At 34.0% G+C, this 19842-nt stretch overlaps 1 protein-coding gene across 5 annotated transcripts in view; it reads left to right on the top strand.

Moving 5' to 3' along the window:
- HMCN1 (hemicentin 1) overlaps nt 1-19842 on the top strand; it is a 457926-nt gene that overhangs the window by 293983 nt on the left and 144101 nt on the right. For all 5 annotated transcript variants that reach the window (XM_038542311.1, XM_038542313.1, XM_038542312.1 and 2 more), the window contains 5 exons: nt 6835-6936; nt 7752-7928; nt 8793-8944; nt 10064-10187; nt 14621-14796. In XM_038542311.1, coding sequence (XP_038398239.1) covers nt 6835-6936; nt 7752-7928; nt 8793-8944; nt 10064-10187; nt 14621-14796 — 731 coding nt within the window. The remainder of the gene's footprint in view (nt 1-6834; nt 6937-7751; nt 7929-8792; nt 8945-10063; nt 10188-14620; nt 14797-19842) is intronic.

Genomic DNA, 19842 nt, shown 5'->3' on the forward strand with positions numbered 1-19842 from the left:
TGGTCATGGTGCTTAATTTGCTTGATATGTTGATGGATTCACTTATTAGTATTTTGTTGATTATTTTTGTATCTGTCTTCATAAGGGAATTTGATCTATAGTGTACTTTTTTATTGTCTGTCTCTGTCTCATTTTCTTATCATAGTACAACTGGCTTCTTAGAATGATTTGAAAAGTTCCCTGCTTTATTGGGAGGAGGTTTGTGAAGGATTCGCATTAATTTTTCTTAAATGTTTCATAGAATTCCCAGTAAAGCCACTTGGGCCTAGCGTTTTCTTTGTGGGATGTTTTTTATTACTGATATAATTTTTAAATTTTTATCCATCTATTCAGATATTCTATTTTTTCTTGAGTCAGTTTCAGTAGTTTATGACTTTGTAGAAATCATCTATTTCATCTAGATTTTCTAATTTGTGGGCACACATTTATTATATTCCTTCATTGTCCTTTTTAATTCTACAAGGTTGAATTTCATTTCAAATTGTAGTAATTTGGTCTTCTCTCTTTTGTTATGTCTTGGTTGGTCTATCTAAAATTTTGCCCTTAAAAAAAATAAATAAATAAATAAAATCAATAAAATAAAATAAATAAATAAATAATAAAATTTTGCCCTTGTTTACCTTTACAAAATATCAGGTTTTAGTCTTTTTTATTTTCATTTTTCTATTGTCTATTTTATTAATTTATGCTCTAATGTTTATTATCTTCTTTTGCTTGTTTTGGATTTACTTTTCTTTTTTCTGGCTTCTTAAATTGAAAGGTTAGATTATTGATTTGAGATTTATTTTGAATATAGTTGTTTATAGCCTACATTTTACTCTAAGCATTGCTTTATGTGTACCCCATAAGTTTTGGTATGTTGTCTGTTTATTTTAATTTATCTCAGGGTATTATCTAATATCTCATATGATTTATTGACCACTTGTTTACTTAAGAGTGTGTTACTTAATTTCCCAAATCTTCTCATATCATTGATTCATAATTTATTCCATTGTGGTAAGAGAACATGCTTTGTATGATTTTAATATTTTTAAATATATTGAGACTTGTTTTTTGCCTATCTTATAGTCTGTCCTTGAGAATGTTACATGTGCATTTGAGAAGAATGTGTATCCTGCTGTTGTTGGATGGAGTGTTCTATGTGTATTTGTGGTTTATACTGTTGCTCAAGTCTTCTGTTTTCTCTTTGATTTTGTTTAGTTGTTCTACCCATTACTGAAACTGAAATATTAATGTCTTCAGCTGTTATTGTTGAATTACCTATTTCTCCTTTTGATTCTGTCAGTTTTTGTTCTGTGTACCTTGAGACCTCTGTTGTTATGTAAATGTTATAATTGTTATATCTTTTTATGTGTTGACAGTGTCCTTTAAAATTGCCCCATTTTGTTGCTAATTTTGTTTTAAAGCCTACTTTGTTTGATGTTAGTATAGCCTCTGTTTTTTGTTTGGTTACCATTTGTATAGTATATCTTTTTGCAACCTTTCACTTTCAACCTATTCGTATCTTGGACTCTGAAGTGTGTCTCTTGTAGACAACATATGATTGAGTCATGTTTTTATTTTTTATTTTTTAAATCCATTCTGTTACTCTGTGCCTTTGAGTAGTGTTTAATCCATTTACATTTAATGTAATTACTGACATGATAGAGTTTATGGTCTACCATGCTATGTGCTTTTTATATGTATTATGTCATTTTGGTTTTTATGTTTCTCCATTACTGCCTTTTTATATTGAATTGCTATTTTCTTGTGTACCATTTTATTTCTCTTGTTTATGCTACTATATTTTAAAAATTTATTTTAAACCATTATTCATCATGATCCCATCAATATTGACTTGTAGTTATTGATTTATGCTGCTGTCTTTTAAATCAGAAGGGAGAAAAAAGTTATGCTTTAAATATACAGTTTTACAGTTTTACTGTCTTTACTATTAGTTACTTCTACTAGTGCTCTTTATTTCTTCATGTGTATTAGAATTGCTATTTCTTTGCAGCCTGAAGGACATTTAGTATTTCTTGTAAGGCTGGAGACTAGCAACGAATTTTCTGTTTTTTGATTTTCAATGAAGGTTTTAATTTCTCCTTCAAAAGGATAGTTTTGCTAAAGATAGAATTCTTTGTTGATAGTCTTTTTCTTTCAGGACTCTTAATAAGTCTCCTAATGCCCTGTGGCCTCCATGTTTTTTGATGAAAAATCAACTATTAAACTTATTGAGGTTTCCTGTACATCACTTCTCCATCTTGCTGCTTTTAAGATTCTCTTTTTTATGATGTATTTGGGTATGAGTTTCTTTGAGAGTTTACCCAAGTTGGACTTTGTTGAACTTCTTAAATGTGTGCATTAATGTTTTTTCCAAAGTTTGGGACGTTTTCAACCATATATCTTCAAATACTCTTTTCTCTCTTGCCTCTCCTTTGGGACTTTAATTATGCATAATGCTTGATGGTGTCCCACAAGCCTCAGAGTCTCTGTTCTCTTAATTTTTCTTTATTCTTTTTTCTTTCTACTCCTAAACTTGGATAATTTCAATTAACCTATCTTTAAATTACTGATTCTTTCTTCTTCCAACTCAAATATTGCACTTTTAAATTTCGGACTTTCTGTTTGGTTCTTTCTACAATTTCTGGTTCTTGATCAATACTCTCTATTTAGTGAAACATCATTCTCCTACTTTCCTTTAGATCTTTAAACATGTTTCTTTTAACTCTTGGGATGTAATAAAATAGCTGATTTATTTTATTTTTTTAATTTTAAGATTTTTTTTTAAGAGGGAAAGAAAAGGGAAGTGGAGCGGGGGATTGGGGGAGAATGAAAGAGAGAGAGAGAGAGAATGAATCTTAAGCAAGCTCCACTACCCAGCACAGAGCCTGACACAGGGCTCAGTCTCATGACCCTGAGATCATGACATGAGCTGAAATCTAGAGTTGGATATTTAACCAACTGAGCCACCCAGGCATCCCTTTAAAAAGCTGATTTAAAGTCTTTGTCTAATAAGTTCAATATCTGAGCTTCCTTATGGACATATTCTCTTGACTGCTTCTTTTTCCAGGCATGGACCATTCTTTCTTATTTCTTTGCATGTCTCATAACTTTTTGAAAAGTAGACATTTTAAGTGTAATGTGGTATAAAATAACGCTTAACATCACAAATCATCAAAGGAATGCATATCAAAACTACAATGAGATGTCACCTTACACATGTCAGAATGGCTAAAGTCAAAAACACAAGAAATACCAACAGTTAGCCAAGATTTAGGAAAAAAAGGAACACTCTTGTGCTGTTGGTGGGAATGCAAACTGGTGCAACCACTGTGAACAAAAGTATAGAGGTTCCTCAAAAAATTAAAAATGTATTTACCTTATGATCCAGTAATTCCACTATTGGGTATTTACCCAAAGAATGAAAAAACACTAGTTCAAAAAGATACATGTACTCCTATATTAATTGTAGCAATACTTACGATAGTGAAATTATGGAAGCAACCCAAATGTTCATCAATAGATGAACGGATAAAGAAAATGTGATATTGTAAGATAGATAAGATTGTTGATAGATAGATAGATAGATAGATATAATGTAATATTACTTGTTGCCATTTGCAACAAAAGTAATGTAATATTACTTGTTGCCATTTGCAACAACATGGCTGCATCTAGAGAGTATAATGCTAAGTGAAATAAGTCAGTCAGAGAAAGACAAATATCATATGATTTCACTCATGTGGAATATAAGAAACAAAACAAAAGAACAAAGAAAAAGAGATGAGCCAAAAAACAGACTCTTAGCTATGGAGAATAAATTGGTGGTTGCCATCAGAAGGGAGGTTACTGTGACAACAGTGCATGAGTGTTCCTTTTGTGGTTGGGGGAATGGATTATATAAGTGAAGGGGATTAAGAATACACCTACCATGATGATCACTGAGTGATGTATATAATTTTCAAAGCACTATATTGTACACCTGAAACTAATATAACTGTACATTAACTATACTAGAATTAAAACATTAAAATTTTAAAAAGTAATAATATAATGTGGCAGTTCTGGAAACAATTTTCTCTTCTTTCCATAGTTATTATTGTTGTAGTTGTCACTGCTGTTGCTGGGTGTTTGTTTGTTTGTTTTTGTCTTCTGTTTATTTACTTAACATGTAGGTGGAATACTGGTACTCCCCAAGATAGTCACATCTTACTCCTAGAACCTGTGACTATGTTAGGTCACATGCCTCATAGGAATTAAGAATACAGATGGAATTAAGGTTGTTAATCAACTGACCTCAAAATAGGGAGCTTACCCAGGATTATCCAGGTGGGTCTGGTGTAATCAGAAGGACATTAAAAGTGGATGAAAGGGGCAGGACTTCAGAGTGAGAGGATGTGAGAAAGTCTTATGAATCCTTCACACGTTCCCATTGCTGGTTTTAAAGATGGATGAAGGGAGGCCACAAACCAAGGAATATAAGTGACCTCTATAAATTGGAAAAGATGAGGAAATAGATTCTCCTCTGTGGCCTACAGAAAGGAACTGAGCCCTTCTGAGACATTTATTTTAGCCCAGTGAGACTGTTGGACTTCTTATCCATAAAACTATAAGATAATAAATTTGTATTGTTGAAACTGTCAAGTTTGAGGCAATTTGTTGTGAAAGCAAGACGAAACTAATATGGTGAGTTTTCTGAACAATTTCTATAAAGTCTGTCTTTACAGATTTTAACCTGCCCCAGGGGAAAAGGTTGTTTGCACTAGAAAACTCTGCATCTGATTAAATAAAGACAAATCCTTTGAGTGGGGATTTCCAGGGAAGGACCAGACAGGTCAAACAGTGGCAGTTTTCTAGGAATAGTGCTGTTAGGTAGCTCCTAACCTATTCTGGCTCTTTCAGTATCTGCTAGGTTCTTTTTTTCTCTGTGGTTGCTAGGCTATTTATTTTCAAGGTTACTGCTGATCTGGGGAAAGAGTGCTGGGAATAGAGGGAGATAAAATGCCATGAAACTCACTGTTCTTAATGAGATTTAGCTGTTTTTCTTGAATAAACACTTGTTGGATTGTTGTAAGTCTTTGGTTAATTTCCAGAGTTCTGAAAAAGTTGATTTTGACAAATTTTCCAGTGTTCTTGTTTCTTTTATGGAGGAGTGGATTTTTTGGAGTCCTTACTCTGCCATTCTTGCTGACATCTAATCTTTTTTTCTTTAAGTACTTAAGGGGAGTGAAAAATAGCCAACCCACTCCATAGCTGTTGCATTTCTTACCATAATGTTTTATTGCAGCAGCTACATAGTCTGTCAAAGCCTTCAGTGATCACTTCAGTCCAGAAGGCTTCAAGTGAGTATTTAAATAACTGTTTTGAAGGAATGTGCCATGGATTAATTATTTTTCCTTTTCAGTTGGAAAAGTCAGATAGCCATATTTAAAAGTCTTTTGTCCCTAAATATCATGTCATTCATCTGAATTCAGTGCAGAAAATAGAAACATTCTAGGCATTTCAAGCTGTAAGAGTTAACTCATTGAATTAAATGGAGACAGATACTTAAGAGAGGATTGATTGGGTTTTAGGCTATGTCTTCAGGAACAATCTCCAGAAATACAGATATTTACCCTTGAGGACATATTTTATTTTAAACTTGTTGAAAACCAGCTTTGAGTTTCATTGTCTTTCGTAGTTGTTTTTGATTGTTTTCTTTGGTATTGTCTTCTGTTTATTTTATTATTTCCTTATCCCTGACTTCTTTTGGTTTATTTTATTGGTTTTTTTCTGGATTCTGAATTGAATGTTTGGAACATTTATTTTCATTGTTTCTTAGTTTTTGATATGTTAATTAGGGCTCTAGGATTTCCCTTGAATACTATACTATACAGCTAGGTGACACACTCTGTTTTCATTTTAATCAATCTCATTCTGTTTTATTTTTTTCTGATCATATACTTTTGTCTTGATTTCCTCTTTAATGAGGTTATCCCCCTGTAAAGAGCTTTACATTTTTGTTTTTGATTTATACTCATTTTTGTTAGAGTTTTATTAAATTATGGTTACAAATGCTTTATTGAGATTTTGTGGCCTAATATGTAGTCAGTTTTGAAAATATTCTGTTGGCATTTGAAAAAAATGTATATTCCTTGTTAACTATGTATGTGTATATATATATATATACACACACACACACATATATATACACACACATACACATATACACACACAGTCTGAATGGGTAATTTTATTTTTCAAATTCTTTAAAACGGAATATTACTCAGCCATTAGAAATGACAAATACCCACCATTTGCTTCAACGTGGATGGAACTGGAGGGTATTATGCTGAGTGAAATAAGTCAATCGGAGAAGGACAAACATTATATGGTCTCATTCATTTGGGAAATATAAATAATAGTGAAAGGGAATAGAAGGGAAGGGAGAAGAAATGGGTAGGAAATATCAGAAAGGGAGACAAAACATGAAGACTCCTAACTCTGGGAAACGAACTAGGGGTGGTGGAAGGGGAGGAGGGCGGGGGTGGGGGTGAATGGGTGACGGGCACTGAGGGGGACACTTGACGGGATGAGCACCGGGTGTTATTCTGTATGTTGGCAAATTGAACAAATTGGCTAATCTATAATTCTGAGGATTTTCCTGTTTGAGTACAGAAGAATGAATGATACTGAAAACCTATTAAGATCTTTTTTTTTCTGTTCTTTAATTCTACTTAATAATATACTTTTATTACAAGTATATCAGTGTATATATGTGAAAGAAAGAAAGGAATGATAATTTCTACTGAGCAAATAGTTTCCATTTAAATATCCTATTTATGTGAATCAATATGTTTGGGCTTCTTATAGAACCACCTAGTCTGGAGGATGCAGGGAAGATGCTGAATGAGACTGTGGTGGTGAACAATCCCATTCAGTTGGAGTGTAAAGCAGCTGGAAATCCCTTGCCTGGTAGGTTCACGTGTGGACTCTCTAACTTACTGACATTTTAAGATATCTGGAAAAAGCTAAATCTGTTTATGAGCACAATATAGTAATTACTAATAAATGAAAGATTATAGAACACATTACAAGGGTAAAGCATTGATAAGGATGATATAAAGGATGATATTTTTGAATTTTCACTGCTTCTAACTGCATGAAATAATTTACCCATTGTTTACACAAGGTAAAAATATGTGAATAACTAGTTGTCTTATTGTCCTCACTGTGGCCACAAAACCCACAATGGTAGTTTTTTATACATTTATGTTGAAAACTATGTTTTTTCTCTAGTTCAAATCGATTATGTTTATAAATCAGTCATTTAATGAGTGTATTATTCTTTTTGTTGATTCTCATCACTGGTAACTTATTAATATGAATCAATAAGAACATAATTTTTAGGCTAATAGTATATATACTCTGGTTTTGATCGAAAGCATAGATAAATTTTTAAAATTTTTTATAGATGAGAGGAATATATACAACAAAAAAGTATAGAATTGGTTAAAAGTTTGCTATCAAACAATATTGATATATTAGAGATAACAGAATATTTGCTTTATAATTTAATTTTCAATACTTTTATATTGGCATGGCTAGTCATGTTTTTCTTAGGGTTACCTCCTCAAAAACCAATCCTAAAGACATATTTAAACTGATTAAACTTGAATGATAAGCATAAGAACAAAGCAATTATTAGTATTTTAGTTAAGCTCCAATTTAGTGGTATTGAGCTTTAAAAGAAAAAATTTAAATAGACTTGTTTCTTTTTCCCCTTGCAGCTATTAAATGGTACAAAGATAACCGTCCACTCTCAGCTTCCACCGGTGTGACTTTCTTGAACAGAGGACAGATTATTGATATTGAAAGTGCCCAGATCACCGATGCTGGCATATATAAATGTATGGCCATCAACTCAGCTGGAGCTACAGAGTTATTTTACAGTCTTCAGGTTCATGGTTAGTGCCACTCCCCTAGACTCTTCCTGGGATAAAAATGCATTCAAAATGATTAAGTACTTCTATAAAATTTCAGTGTGAATATTTTACATAGTGTGTTTTGTCATCTTTATTTAAAGGTGCAGTGCTATAAAACTGATGACTGTTTTTATTTCCTGATTCCTATTAAAATGGTCTAGTTTCATATGCTGTTGAACGTGAGTTTGCTTTAGATGAACTGTTGAAATAGTCACCAACGGTCTTATCAGCTAATGACAATAACCCTGTTTGTAAATATTGTCTATCAAAATCATAGGTTTTGGTCAAAGAAAGATTTTAAGTTATTGTCTCTAATAATGCTTTTAAGACAACTTAGTAGTCATGGATACAGTGGAGGAAGACATATACACACAAGCATACACATTCCTGGAAATCAAGAAATAAAAATATACTTTGTGATTAAAAACTGGATTTCCTAAACAAAGTACCAAAACCTCCTTCTCCTCACCTATAAAATGGAGATATTGATAATTAGACAGTAGATTAGAATAAATGATATGAAAGAACTCCCCAAACTCACCAAAACAAAACCATGAAAAACCCACATGTGAAAACACAACTGTCATTATTTGAGGTGAAATATTCTGTGATGTTAATATATCTTACTTTTTAAAAAAAGATTTTATTTATTTATTCATGAGAGACATATATATATATAGAGAGAGACAGGCTGAGACACAGGCAGAGGGAGAAGCAGGCTCCCTGCAGGGAGCCTTGATCCCTGGTCTCCAGGATCACGCCCTGGGCTGAAGGCGGTGCTAAACTGCTGAGCCACCCGGACTGCCCAATATATCTTACTTTTATTTATTTTTTATTTCTTTTCAGTGCCCCCATCGATTTCTGGCAGCAATAGCATGGTGGCAGTGGTGGTTAATAACCTGGTGAGATTAGAATGTGAAGCTAGAGGAATCCCTGCTCCAAGTCTGACCTGGTTGAAAGATGGAAGCCCTGTCTCTAGTTTCGCTAACGGGATACAGGTACTCTCTCATTTCTTAAGGACACTCTACCACAGGATTTGGAGAATAAGAATTAACAAAGGTTATCCAAAAACATACACATACACATCCATAAATACCATAGCCACAAAACTGGGATTCTAAACAATTCTTTAAAAGCCCAGTACATCTAAGAATTCTTCTATTTCATATGTAGGTACTATATTTTGACCATTTGCTTCACTTTCTACTTACCTCTCTATCCTCATTCCCTACCAGCATCACAAAAGATAACTTGTACAAAGAAATGTTCATCAACAACAAAAACAGGAATTTCCTCATAAAATTTATATTTAAATGTTTGGAAACATTACTGAGTTAGAGAACCATATACAGTATATTTAATTTTATAAAAACATCAAGTTATAAAGTAAGAAAAGTGAGAAAAGCAATCTTGTAGAAATGAAATTTGAATCTGAGAAAGCAGTTTAAGTGCTTCACACTGACTCAAAATTATAGAAGCACATATATCTCTTTTAAAGCGTACTTTAATTTTATTTTGTCTAGCAGATTTCTTAGTTCTCCCACAATTCTACTTCTTTAGCTTTTCTCAGAAATCCAGTGCTTGCAGAATTTGGGACCATAGAATATCCAGTGTTAATGTCATTATTTTAGAAGGACAACTAGACCAATGGAATAAAAGAGTCATGAACGTGACTGATTAATTTATTTGGCTACTACTTCACTATTAATTATAACTTCTTATTTATCCTACCCAAGAAAATTAGAAGGAAGATTAGCTCCTCCTATTCCCACTTCTCATCTTTCTCCTCTGGTGGCTTTTCTTCTCTCTGCAGTAAGGATGGGATGAGATTGGACCTTCACTTGATTTTGTATATAAGGACTTGTTTTCAGTGGTTATTACCAAGTTTTTGTTCTAGCTTTTTACACTCTTCTTTCAAAGAGAAAATGAGAAATAGATTATATGATGCTTTCCCACTTTAAAATACATAAGTGGAAAAATAAATAAAATATCCAAGTGGAAATCTTTCTGAAGGTAAATGTCAATTGATTAACCTCAGAAAATAGGGAAAAAAGACTGTTTACATATATGTTTCTTTAAAGGGCATGTTGGCTATTTGTCTTTCTTATCATTGAAAGGTTCTGTCTGGAGGCCGCATCCTAGCACTGACCAGTGCTCAAATCAGTGATACTGGGAGATACACCTGCGTGGCAGTGAACGCTGCTGGGGAGAAACAAAGGGACATTGACCTCAGAATATATGGTGAAATATTTTAATAATTATTTTTGTTCTGATAAAAATGTGTTTAATTCCTGAGATCATTGAGGAAGGTAAGGGAAGTTGTTGACAATAAAGAACCATGAGCAATAGAGATAATTACAGTATTAATTCTAATCAAATTCTACCTTTCTGCCTTACATTTGACTTTATGTGATTTTCCTTTATTAAAGTTCTAAGAAATTAAGCATATATCTAGCATGCTAGGCGTTGGTTTCATAGAATACTCTAAAGAACATGACCATGGAAAGCAGCTTTGCAATTTGGAAGATATAATCTTCTCACTGTTCAAGTAGCTCTCTTAATCTATTCTTAATCTAAAAGACTTGATTTTATTACTTTTAGGTTATATTTATAATAAGCATATTTTATAGTCAATGCTACGTCTTTAATTAAAGACTATTGAGAAGCAAAAGTTAAGCACAAATTTAGAGAAAATTCAAGTTTTTTCTTTTTTTTTCAAGTTTTTTTTCACCCATGATACAGCCATAAGTTACAAAAGGAAACGTCTAATTCTATCACAGCAAAAGTCCTCTTGAACAAAGTTCAATCCTAATTTACCTGCATTCATAGAATGTGTTTTTTTCATTCCATATTTTAGTTTACCTTAGCATTAAGAGCTGTTTTAGGCTTTTTTTCAGTGTCTTATTTGCATTATATTCCTTTGTCATGGAATAATGGAATTGTTTTTCCATGGACCCTCAAAGAGTAATTGGTTTTTTTTCTATTTTAATTCCAGTATAATTAACATACAGTGATATATTAGTTTCAAGTGTACAATCCTAAGTCCCACTTCGCTTCCACTCCTATTCAAAATATCTTTTTTTTTTTACACCCAGACCATGTGGGTTGACTCCTCCTTACAAGTTTGCTAAAAGTAAATGTAATGATCACAAGTAACTTATAAGTCATAATTTTTTAATTTAAAAAACACAAGAAAAACCACTTTGTTGCAACATGGCTAACTTAGATGTCTAATTGTTCTAAAGTGGCTCAGTTGGCATTAGTAAGCTACTGAAGGGTTCTTTGTGCTCCCTCTGTTCTATTGCTTCTGTAGTTGCATGGGTCCACATCTAGTCTCTAGCTTTGCTAGTGCTCTGTGTCTGAGATAACAGATGGGTCTAGGGACACCTGGGTGGCTCAGTGGTTGAATGTCTGCTGTTGGCTTAGGTCATGATCCCCCAGGGTCCTGGGATCAAATCCTGCATCAGGCTCCCTGTGGGGAGCTTCTCCCTTTGCCTATGTCTCTGCCTCTCTCTTTGTGTCTCTCATGAATAAATAAATAAAATCTTTTTTAAAAAATAGGTCTAAAATACCCAACCTAAGGGAATCTACTACTTCCCTTAAATCTAATTGGGTCATTTTTATGTTTTATGAAGAATTGGAATGCTGATAGTCTGAAATATCCTTAGAGAATGATTCAATCAGTCAATCTAAGAACGTGATACAAAATCTCCTTCAATTATTATCAAACAAGCAGAGGGTCGACATGAATATTTTCTGGGTTTCAGTCAGCAGTGAAAATCTGGGATTGGCTCCTTCTGTTTCTACATGGGTTAGCATCAAAAGTATACCAGAGAGACAATAGAGAGTTGATATTTTCCAGGAGCCATAAAAATAAACATCATTATTTTTTTTATCATTTGCCAAAGCATTTCCGTACCACCCTTTTGGTCTGAAAAGTGGGATCTTTCCTCTGTTATAAAAATCAGATGGCTAGTGTATATATATTTAGCATTTGAAATATAGATGCATAGTTTCTGTGCTCCACATTAGTATTATTTCTTTTTTTAGTATTATTTCTATATATTATATTCCTATATTCATAGTAATAATCTTGACAATCTCATGTCTCATTGGAGCCTAATGAATATTCAACCCCAACAGCCAATCGCCTTCATATTTACTTTGTAGACTGTGGGGGTGATAAGAGGAGTAGATAGTGGATAAAATAGCTTTCCCTATGATTATAACAGTAGTTCAGTAAAAAAATTTCCCCTGGTATAAATTCAGAGGATATTTTACCATATTCTAGGTGCCATAACAAGAGAATTGGGTTTTTAAATGATTGAGATTCCTATTGTACCTTTTCTTTGAACCTCAGAGAACTTTGTCTAGCATCTCAACAAGTGTAACCCTACAACAGTGCTGATTTTGATAATTAAATTTAACAACTGTAATTTGTAGGATGAGAAACAGACATGATATACCCCTTCCTAAGCAATATAACCACAAAGCTAAGTAGGGATAACATCTAAGGAAGCTGAGATCTAAAGGGTAGAGGCTTGTTCTCTTTTCAGACTAAACAAAAAGTTGGAAATGAAAGGACAGAAAACATAGATGCATTTCAGTAATATGTATCCTCAGCTATAATTAGATTTACTTTAATTTATGTTCCTTAAGAAACAAATACTCTATTGTTTTTGCATTTTTCCTCTCAATTAAAAAAAATCTGGTTTCTTTTTGAACTTGATTCAACTCCTTTAGCCATAAAGAAAAATAATTGGAGGAAAAATATTTGGAAATAAATTAACATTCTGCTTTCTTGAATTATTTCTGCCTTTTACTTCTACAAGCGTCATAAAGAATTCATGCTCTTTTATAAATGCTATAAATACTCTAAACATATTTTTATACAGTTATGGTACTTTTTTGTTCACTGAGACCAGATTTTACCTGAAATTACTTCCAAGATGTTAAATTGGCTATTTTACTTAGGGCTTTCTGTGCTAAGACTGGTGAATGTATCTGTTTTCATAATATCTTAGAAAATAGCACTAATTGTGCTGAATTTGCTAATATGTGGCAGTTTTAATCTCAGACTGGTTATATATCTTTTATCTCATGTGTCACATATTAAAAACAATACTACTGTTTTCTGTTCCCCATAGATTACTTTAAATTTATTGAGAGCCAGATGTCTGTATGTGCTGTTAAATTGAGCAGAAGGGATATCAGGAATCTCTGCACAAATGCTCTGTTACTCTATTCCAGCTATTGTGCATGGCATTTCTTTGCACCATGGCATCAATTCCTTTGGATTTAGCACAGGTCCTACATCCAGATACTCTATAAGAAAGTGGCCTTTAGTTTACATGCCTTCCTTCTTTAGGAGACATGGTAGCAGAGAAACCTCCTGGTTACAGAACTGCAATGTTACTTGTCAAAACCTATTGCATTCATTGTCATTTTGCCACATGCCACAAGATCCAGCCTGAAACAATGGCTAATGAACTATAATAACAATCCTTACCACAAAAATCTTATTTCTATCAAAGCATTTGGAAAGTCCCTTAGGATTCATTTCAGTGCAGCGTAACCTTTCTTACCAAAAAAAACACAAATACTACAAATATGGTACATTTCCTACAATCCTGAATAGTTATGGGATTTAGTGAGAAACGGCCAAGGAAATTCCTCTCTGTGTTTTTTTTCAGAGTGGCCCTCTTATAACAGGCTTGATTTCATCGTTAGTTTGTGTTTTTTGAATTATTATAAATACAGTCCTGAATGAGTCCTTGAGAGGTTATGGAGCCCACCCTCTCATTCTTGGCAGGACTGTACCTAAACCATCTGAGACAAATGATTGTTTACTCTATATTTTAATACACCCAAGGGAAGGAGATTCCTTAGACTTCTCCAAGTACACATTTCAACATCTGACAAGCTTGATAGCCAGGGAGTTCTAATTTTAATCTCATTAAAATTTCAACTCATTTCCTCTTTTTATGTAATTGTATGTTGTACAGCTGGTCATTGCTTTCGTTTTTGTGTGTCATTTATCCCACATGGTCTTTATTCCATAGAAAGCTGGCAAGGCATCATGGAAAACCAAAAAGGGCTCTAAACTGCAAGTCAGAAGACTCCTAGCTTTGCCACAAATTAGTCACATTATTTCAAATAAGTTACCGTCTGTCACCTACCTACTTCATGTTCTACACACTGTGAGGCAGGACTAGATGGTCTCTTTCAACTCTACTTTTTTTTTATTTTGCCTCCATGTCTATAAAATTTATTTTCTTTTGCAAAAATATAAACAAATCTCAAAATGTATGTATGCTTTTAATTATTGTTATTTCCAGAGTGTTTCATGAGTAATTTACTACTTTGGAAATCTTAAGCAGTAACATCTAGTTCAAAAAGTTTCTGAAATAGGCACTTGGTGAGAACTTCCAGTTCTAAAACTTCTTAAAGTGAAAAGTTAATGAAAAGTATTTCTGTTCAATAGGAACATGTTAATCAGGGATTTATTAATACTTGATTCTAAGCCAAATGATGCAAAGAGGGTATGTTAGAATTATTGTGATCCTACATCTCAAAAGAACTAATACATTTATTTGTGTATGTCCTGATGATTAATAAAGATAAGCAGTGTGCTGGCCTGTTTTATCTTGAAGAAAAATCCTTCTTTCACTTAGTTCCACCAAATATTATGGGAGAAGAACAGAACATCTCTGTCCTCATTAGCCAGTCTGTGGAGTTACTATGTCAGAGTGATGCTATCCCACCACCTACTTTGACTTGGTTAAAGGATGGCCGCCCCTTGCTGAAGAAACCAGGCCTCAGTATCTCTGAAAATGGAAGTGTGTTAAAGGTAAGGCTATAGATTCATTTACTTCTTATATTATTCCTAAGCTCATGGCTTTGATTTTAAACTTGCCCATCTACAAGTGTTCTAATTTCATCTTATAAAATTCTAGGTACCCTTTTATTAATGAGGTTTGTAGTATTTTAAAATTTTATGCTTAGTAAGATTTAGATATTTGTCTATCCATATTTGTAGCCAGAAGCCATCCAGAAATGCTTCTGGGAAAATATTATAGAACTCTTGTAACGAGTGCTTCATTTTTAGTCATTCACCCATTCTAGATGCTCTGCATACCATATGAAATATAGACATATTTCCTACCCTCAATTTCTTCCAATTTTGCATAAATATATGAAAATTAACAATTCCATGGAAAATGCAATAAGTACTATAAGTCTCATTACTTGTAGTAATTACTTAATTACTATTTGGATGGTATAGATAATACATTTTAGGAGGATAGCAAAAGGGGAGGCTATGTTTGCCTGGAAGTCTTAGAAGTCTCCTTGACTTTTTATGTGTAAATTGGACAATAGGCCTGATTAAAGAAAGCAGGTAAGCTAGTGTCCTCATATTAATGGGACAAAAGGCCTGATTAAAGAAAGCAGGTAAGCTAGTGTCCTCATAATAACCCTACTGAGAAATTGAAAGAAAGGGAAAGAATGGCTAAATAATCTGTCCATAGTTACTAAGTGTCAGAAATGGGATTTTAATACAGGGAGTATAGCTTTAAAACTCATGCTACTAACCACTATTCCACATAGCTTCTTGGTAAAGGAAGACTATTACTCACATACAAAGAGAGTCTTGAGAAGTGGATGATGGTGTCCACACAGAGGAAGCTGAGAAGCTTATATAAGGAGAGCAGAAGCGTGGGAGAAAATGAGAGGGAATATGAAGTGTGTTAGAGGCAATGAAGTAGAGACCTTAGGGATTATGATCTGTAATAGAGGATCTGGGTGAAGAAGGAAAGGCCAGAATAACTGATAGGAGGCATGTAGAATGAGTCAGTTGAGCTATATAGGGGGAGAAGAGCAAAAAGCACTGGCCATGCTTAGAGGCAGACCCAGAACTCTAGAAATCAACTGGTAAAATTCTCAAACCAATGAAGAAATCGGGTCTATTGAATCTTCACCATCATCTTTTTTCTGGCTTCCCAAACCAATTGATATCTGTGCTCTGAAGAAATCAACTCCTATACCCAAAACAATTCATGCAAATCTTCAAGCAGGTAAAGTAATAGATTCTTACCATTTTATTTTGCCTGGAACACACCAGGCAATCAATAAATTTTTTTAAGTTTTTATTTTAATTCCAGTATAGTTAACATACAGTGTTGCATTAGTTTCAGGTGTAGTTTTAAGTGTAGTGATTCAATGCTTCCATATTTCACCCATTCCCTCACCCACCTCCATTCTAGTAATCATCTGTTTGCTCTCTATAGTTAAGACTCTTGTTTCTTGGTTTGTTTATTTCTCTTTATTTCCATTTGTTCATTTGTCTTGATTCTTAAATTCTAGATATGAGTAAAATCATTTGGTATTTGTCTTTTTCTGATAGATTTCTTTCATTTAGTATTATATTCTCTAGCTCCAACTATGTTGTTGCAAATAGCCAGACTTTATTCTTATTTATGGCTAGATAATATTCCATCCCAATAATAAATATCTTTATATGTCATTTGCCAATATCTTCTCCCATTCCATAGGTTGCCTTTGAGTTTTGCTGTTTCCTTTGGTGTGTAGAGCTTTCTATCTTGATGAAGTCCCAGTAGTTTATTTTTGCCTTTATTTCCCTTGCTTCAGGAAATCTATATAGAAAAATGTTGCTATGGCCAAGACTTATCAAAACACAGCAAACACCACAGAAGGACAAACAATCATAAGAGAATATTATGAAAAATTATATGCTAACAAACTAGGCAGTCTGGAAGAAATGGACAAATTACTAGAAACATACAAACTACCAAAATTGAAACAGGACCCATAACCAGCAAAGAAAATTGAATCAGTACTCAAATATCTCCCAACAAACAAAAGTCCAGGGCCAGATGGCTTCTCAGGGGGAAGTTCTACCAATCATTTAAAGAGGAGCTAATACCTATCCTTCACAAACTGTTCCAAAAAATAGAAATGGAAGGAAAATTTCCAAATTCCTTCAATGAGGCCAGCATTACTTTGATTCTAAAATTAGACCAAGACCCTAATTAAAAAGAGAATTACAGGCCAATATCCCTAATGAATATAGATGCAAAAATACTCAATAAAATAATAGCAAATCAAATTCAGCAATACATTAAAAGAATTATTCACCACGACCAAGTAGGATTTATTTCTGGGCTGCATGGATGGTTCAATATTCACAAGTCAATCACCACATTAATAAAAGAAAAGATAAGACCCATATGACCCTGTCAATAGATGGGGAAAAGGCATTTGACAAATACAGCATCCTTTCTGGACAAAAATCCTCAACAAAGTAGAAATAGATGGAACATACTTCAATATCATAGAGATCATATACAAAGGACCCACAGTTAACATCATCCTCAATGGGGAAAAACAAGAGCTGTTCCCCTATGGTCAGGAATAAGACAAGGGTGCCCACTCTCACCAGTACTAGTTAACATCATGCTGGAAATCTTAGCCTTAGCAATTAAACAACAAAAAGAAATAAAAGGCATCCATATAGTCGAGGAAGAAGTCAAACTCTCATTATTTGTAGATGACATCATACTGTAGGTAGAAAACCTGGAAGACTCCCCCCAAAAATTGATAGAACTAAGGCATGACATGAATCAACAAAGTCACAAGGTATATAATCAATGTACAGAAATTTGTTGTATTTCCATGCATCAATAAACAGCACAAAAAGGAATCAAGGAAGCAATCCCATTTGTAATTGCACCAGAAACTATGAGATACTTAGGAATAAACCTAACCCAAGAGGTAAGATCTGTACTCTGAAAAATATAGGACACTTATGAAGGAAATTGAAAAGGATATAAGGAAAATGGAAAAACATTCATGCTCATGGATTGTAAGAACAAACATTTTAAGATGTCTCTACTGCTCAAAGCTATCTACTCATTTAATACAATCTCTATCAAAATACCACCAGCATTTTTTCACAGAGCTAGAACAAACAATCCTAAAATTTGTATGGAACCATCAAAGACCCCAAATAGCTAAAGCAGTCCTATAAAAGAAAAGCAAACCTGGAAGCATCACATTTCTGTACTTCAAGCTATATTATAAAGCTATAGTCATCAAGACAGTATGGTACTGGCACAAAAGCAAACAATGGAAGAGAATAGAAATGGGTTCACAGTTATATGATTAATTAGTCTTCAACAAAGCAGGAAATAATATCCAATGGAAAAAAGAAAGACAGTCTCAACAAATGATGTTGGGAAAACTGGACAGCAACATGCAGACCACTTTCTTATACCATACACAAAAATAAATTTAAAATCCATGAAAGACCTAATTGTGAGACAGAAAACCATCAAAATCCTCTAGGAGAACACAGGCAGCAGCCTCTTTGACCTTGGCCTTAGTAACTTTTTTTTAAAGATTTTATTTATTCATGAAAGGCAGAGAGAGAGAGAGAGAGAGAGAGAGAGAGGCAGAGACACAGGCAGAGAGAGAAGCAGATTCCATGTAGGGAGCTTGATGTGGAATTCAATCCCAGGACTCCAGGATCACACCTTGGGCCGAAGGCAGATGCTCAACCACTGAGGTACCCAGGCATCCCTGTAACTTTTTTTTTTAAGATTTATATTTATTTGAGGTGGGGAGGAGAGGCAGAGGGAGAGGTAGAGAATCCCAAGCAGACTCCCCACTGAGCACAGAGCTCAATGTGGGGCTCAATCCCATGACCTTGAAATCATGACATGAGTCAAAACTAAGAGTCAGACACTCAGCCAACTGAGCCACCCAGGTGCCCCCATAGCAACTTCTTATTAGACAAGTCACTGGAGGCAAGGGAAGCAAAAGCAAAAATGAACTAATGGGACTTCATCAGAATAAAAAGCTTCTGCACAGCAAAGGAAACCATCAACAAAACTAAGAGATAGACTACAGAATGGGAGAAGATATTTGCAAATGACATATCTGATGAAAGGTTAGTATCCAAAATTTATCAAGAACTGATATAACTTAACACCCAAAAAACAAATAATCCAGTTAAAAAATGAGCAGAAGACATGAATAGACATTTTTCCAAAGAAGGCATCTAGATGACTTACAGACAGATGCAAATATGCTCAACATCACTTATCATCAGGGAAAGATAAATCAAAACCATGATGAGATACCATTTTACACTTGTCAGAACAGCTAAAATCAACAACACAAGAAACAAACGATATCAGTGAATATGTGGAGAAAGGGGAACCCTCTCACACTGCTGGTAGGAAGGCAAACTGGTACAGCCACTTTGGAAAACCGTATGGAGGTTTCTCAAAAAGTTAAAAATTGAACTACCTTAACATCCAACAATTGCACTACTAAGTATTTACCCACAGGATACAAAAATATGGATTTGAAGGGTTACATGCACCTTGCTGTTTGTAGCAGCATTATCAACAATAGCCAAACTGGAGAAAGCCTAGATGTCCATCAACTGAAGATATGGTATATATACACAATGGAATATTACTCAGCCATCAAAAAGAATGACATCTTGCCATTTGCAGTGATGTGGGTAGAGCTAGGATGTATTATGCCAAGCAAAATAAGTCAGAGAAAGAAAATATCATATGATTTCATTCATATGTGGAATTTAAGACACAAAACAGATGAACATATGGAAGAGGGAAAAGAGAGAGAGGGAGAGAAACAGAGACTCTGAAAGAGAATAAACTGAGGGTCGATGGAGGGAGGTGGCTGTGGTATGGGTGATGAATGTTAAGGAGGGCACTTGTAATGATGAGCATTGGGTGTTGTATGTAGGTGATGAATCACTGAATTCTATTCCTAAAACCAATATTGCACTGCAACTGGAATTAAAATAAAAATTTGAAAAAAAGGAGCAGTTTGCCAAACCCAG

Source organism: Canis lupus, chromosome 7, assembly GCF_011100685.1.
Source record: "Canis lupus familiaris isolate Mischka breed German Shepherd chromosome 7, alternate assembly UU_Cfam_GSD_1.0, whole genome shotgun sequence".
NCBI lineage: Eukaryota > Metazoa > Chordata > Mammalia > Carnivora > Canidae > Canis > Canis lupus.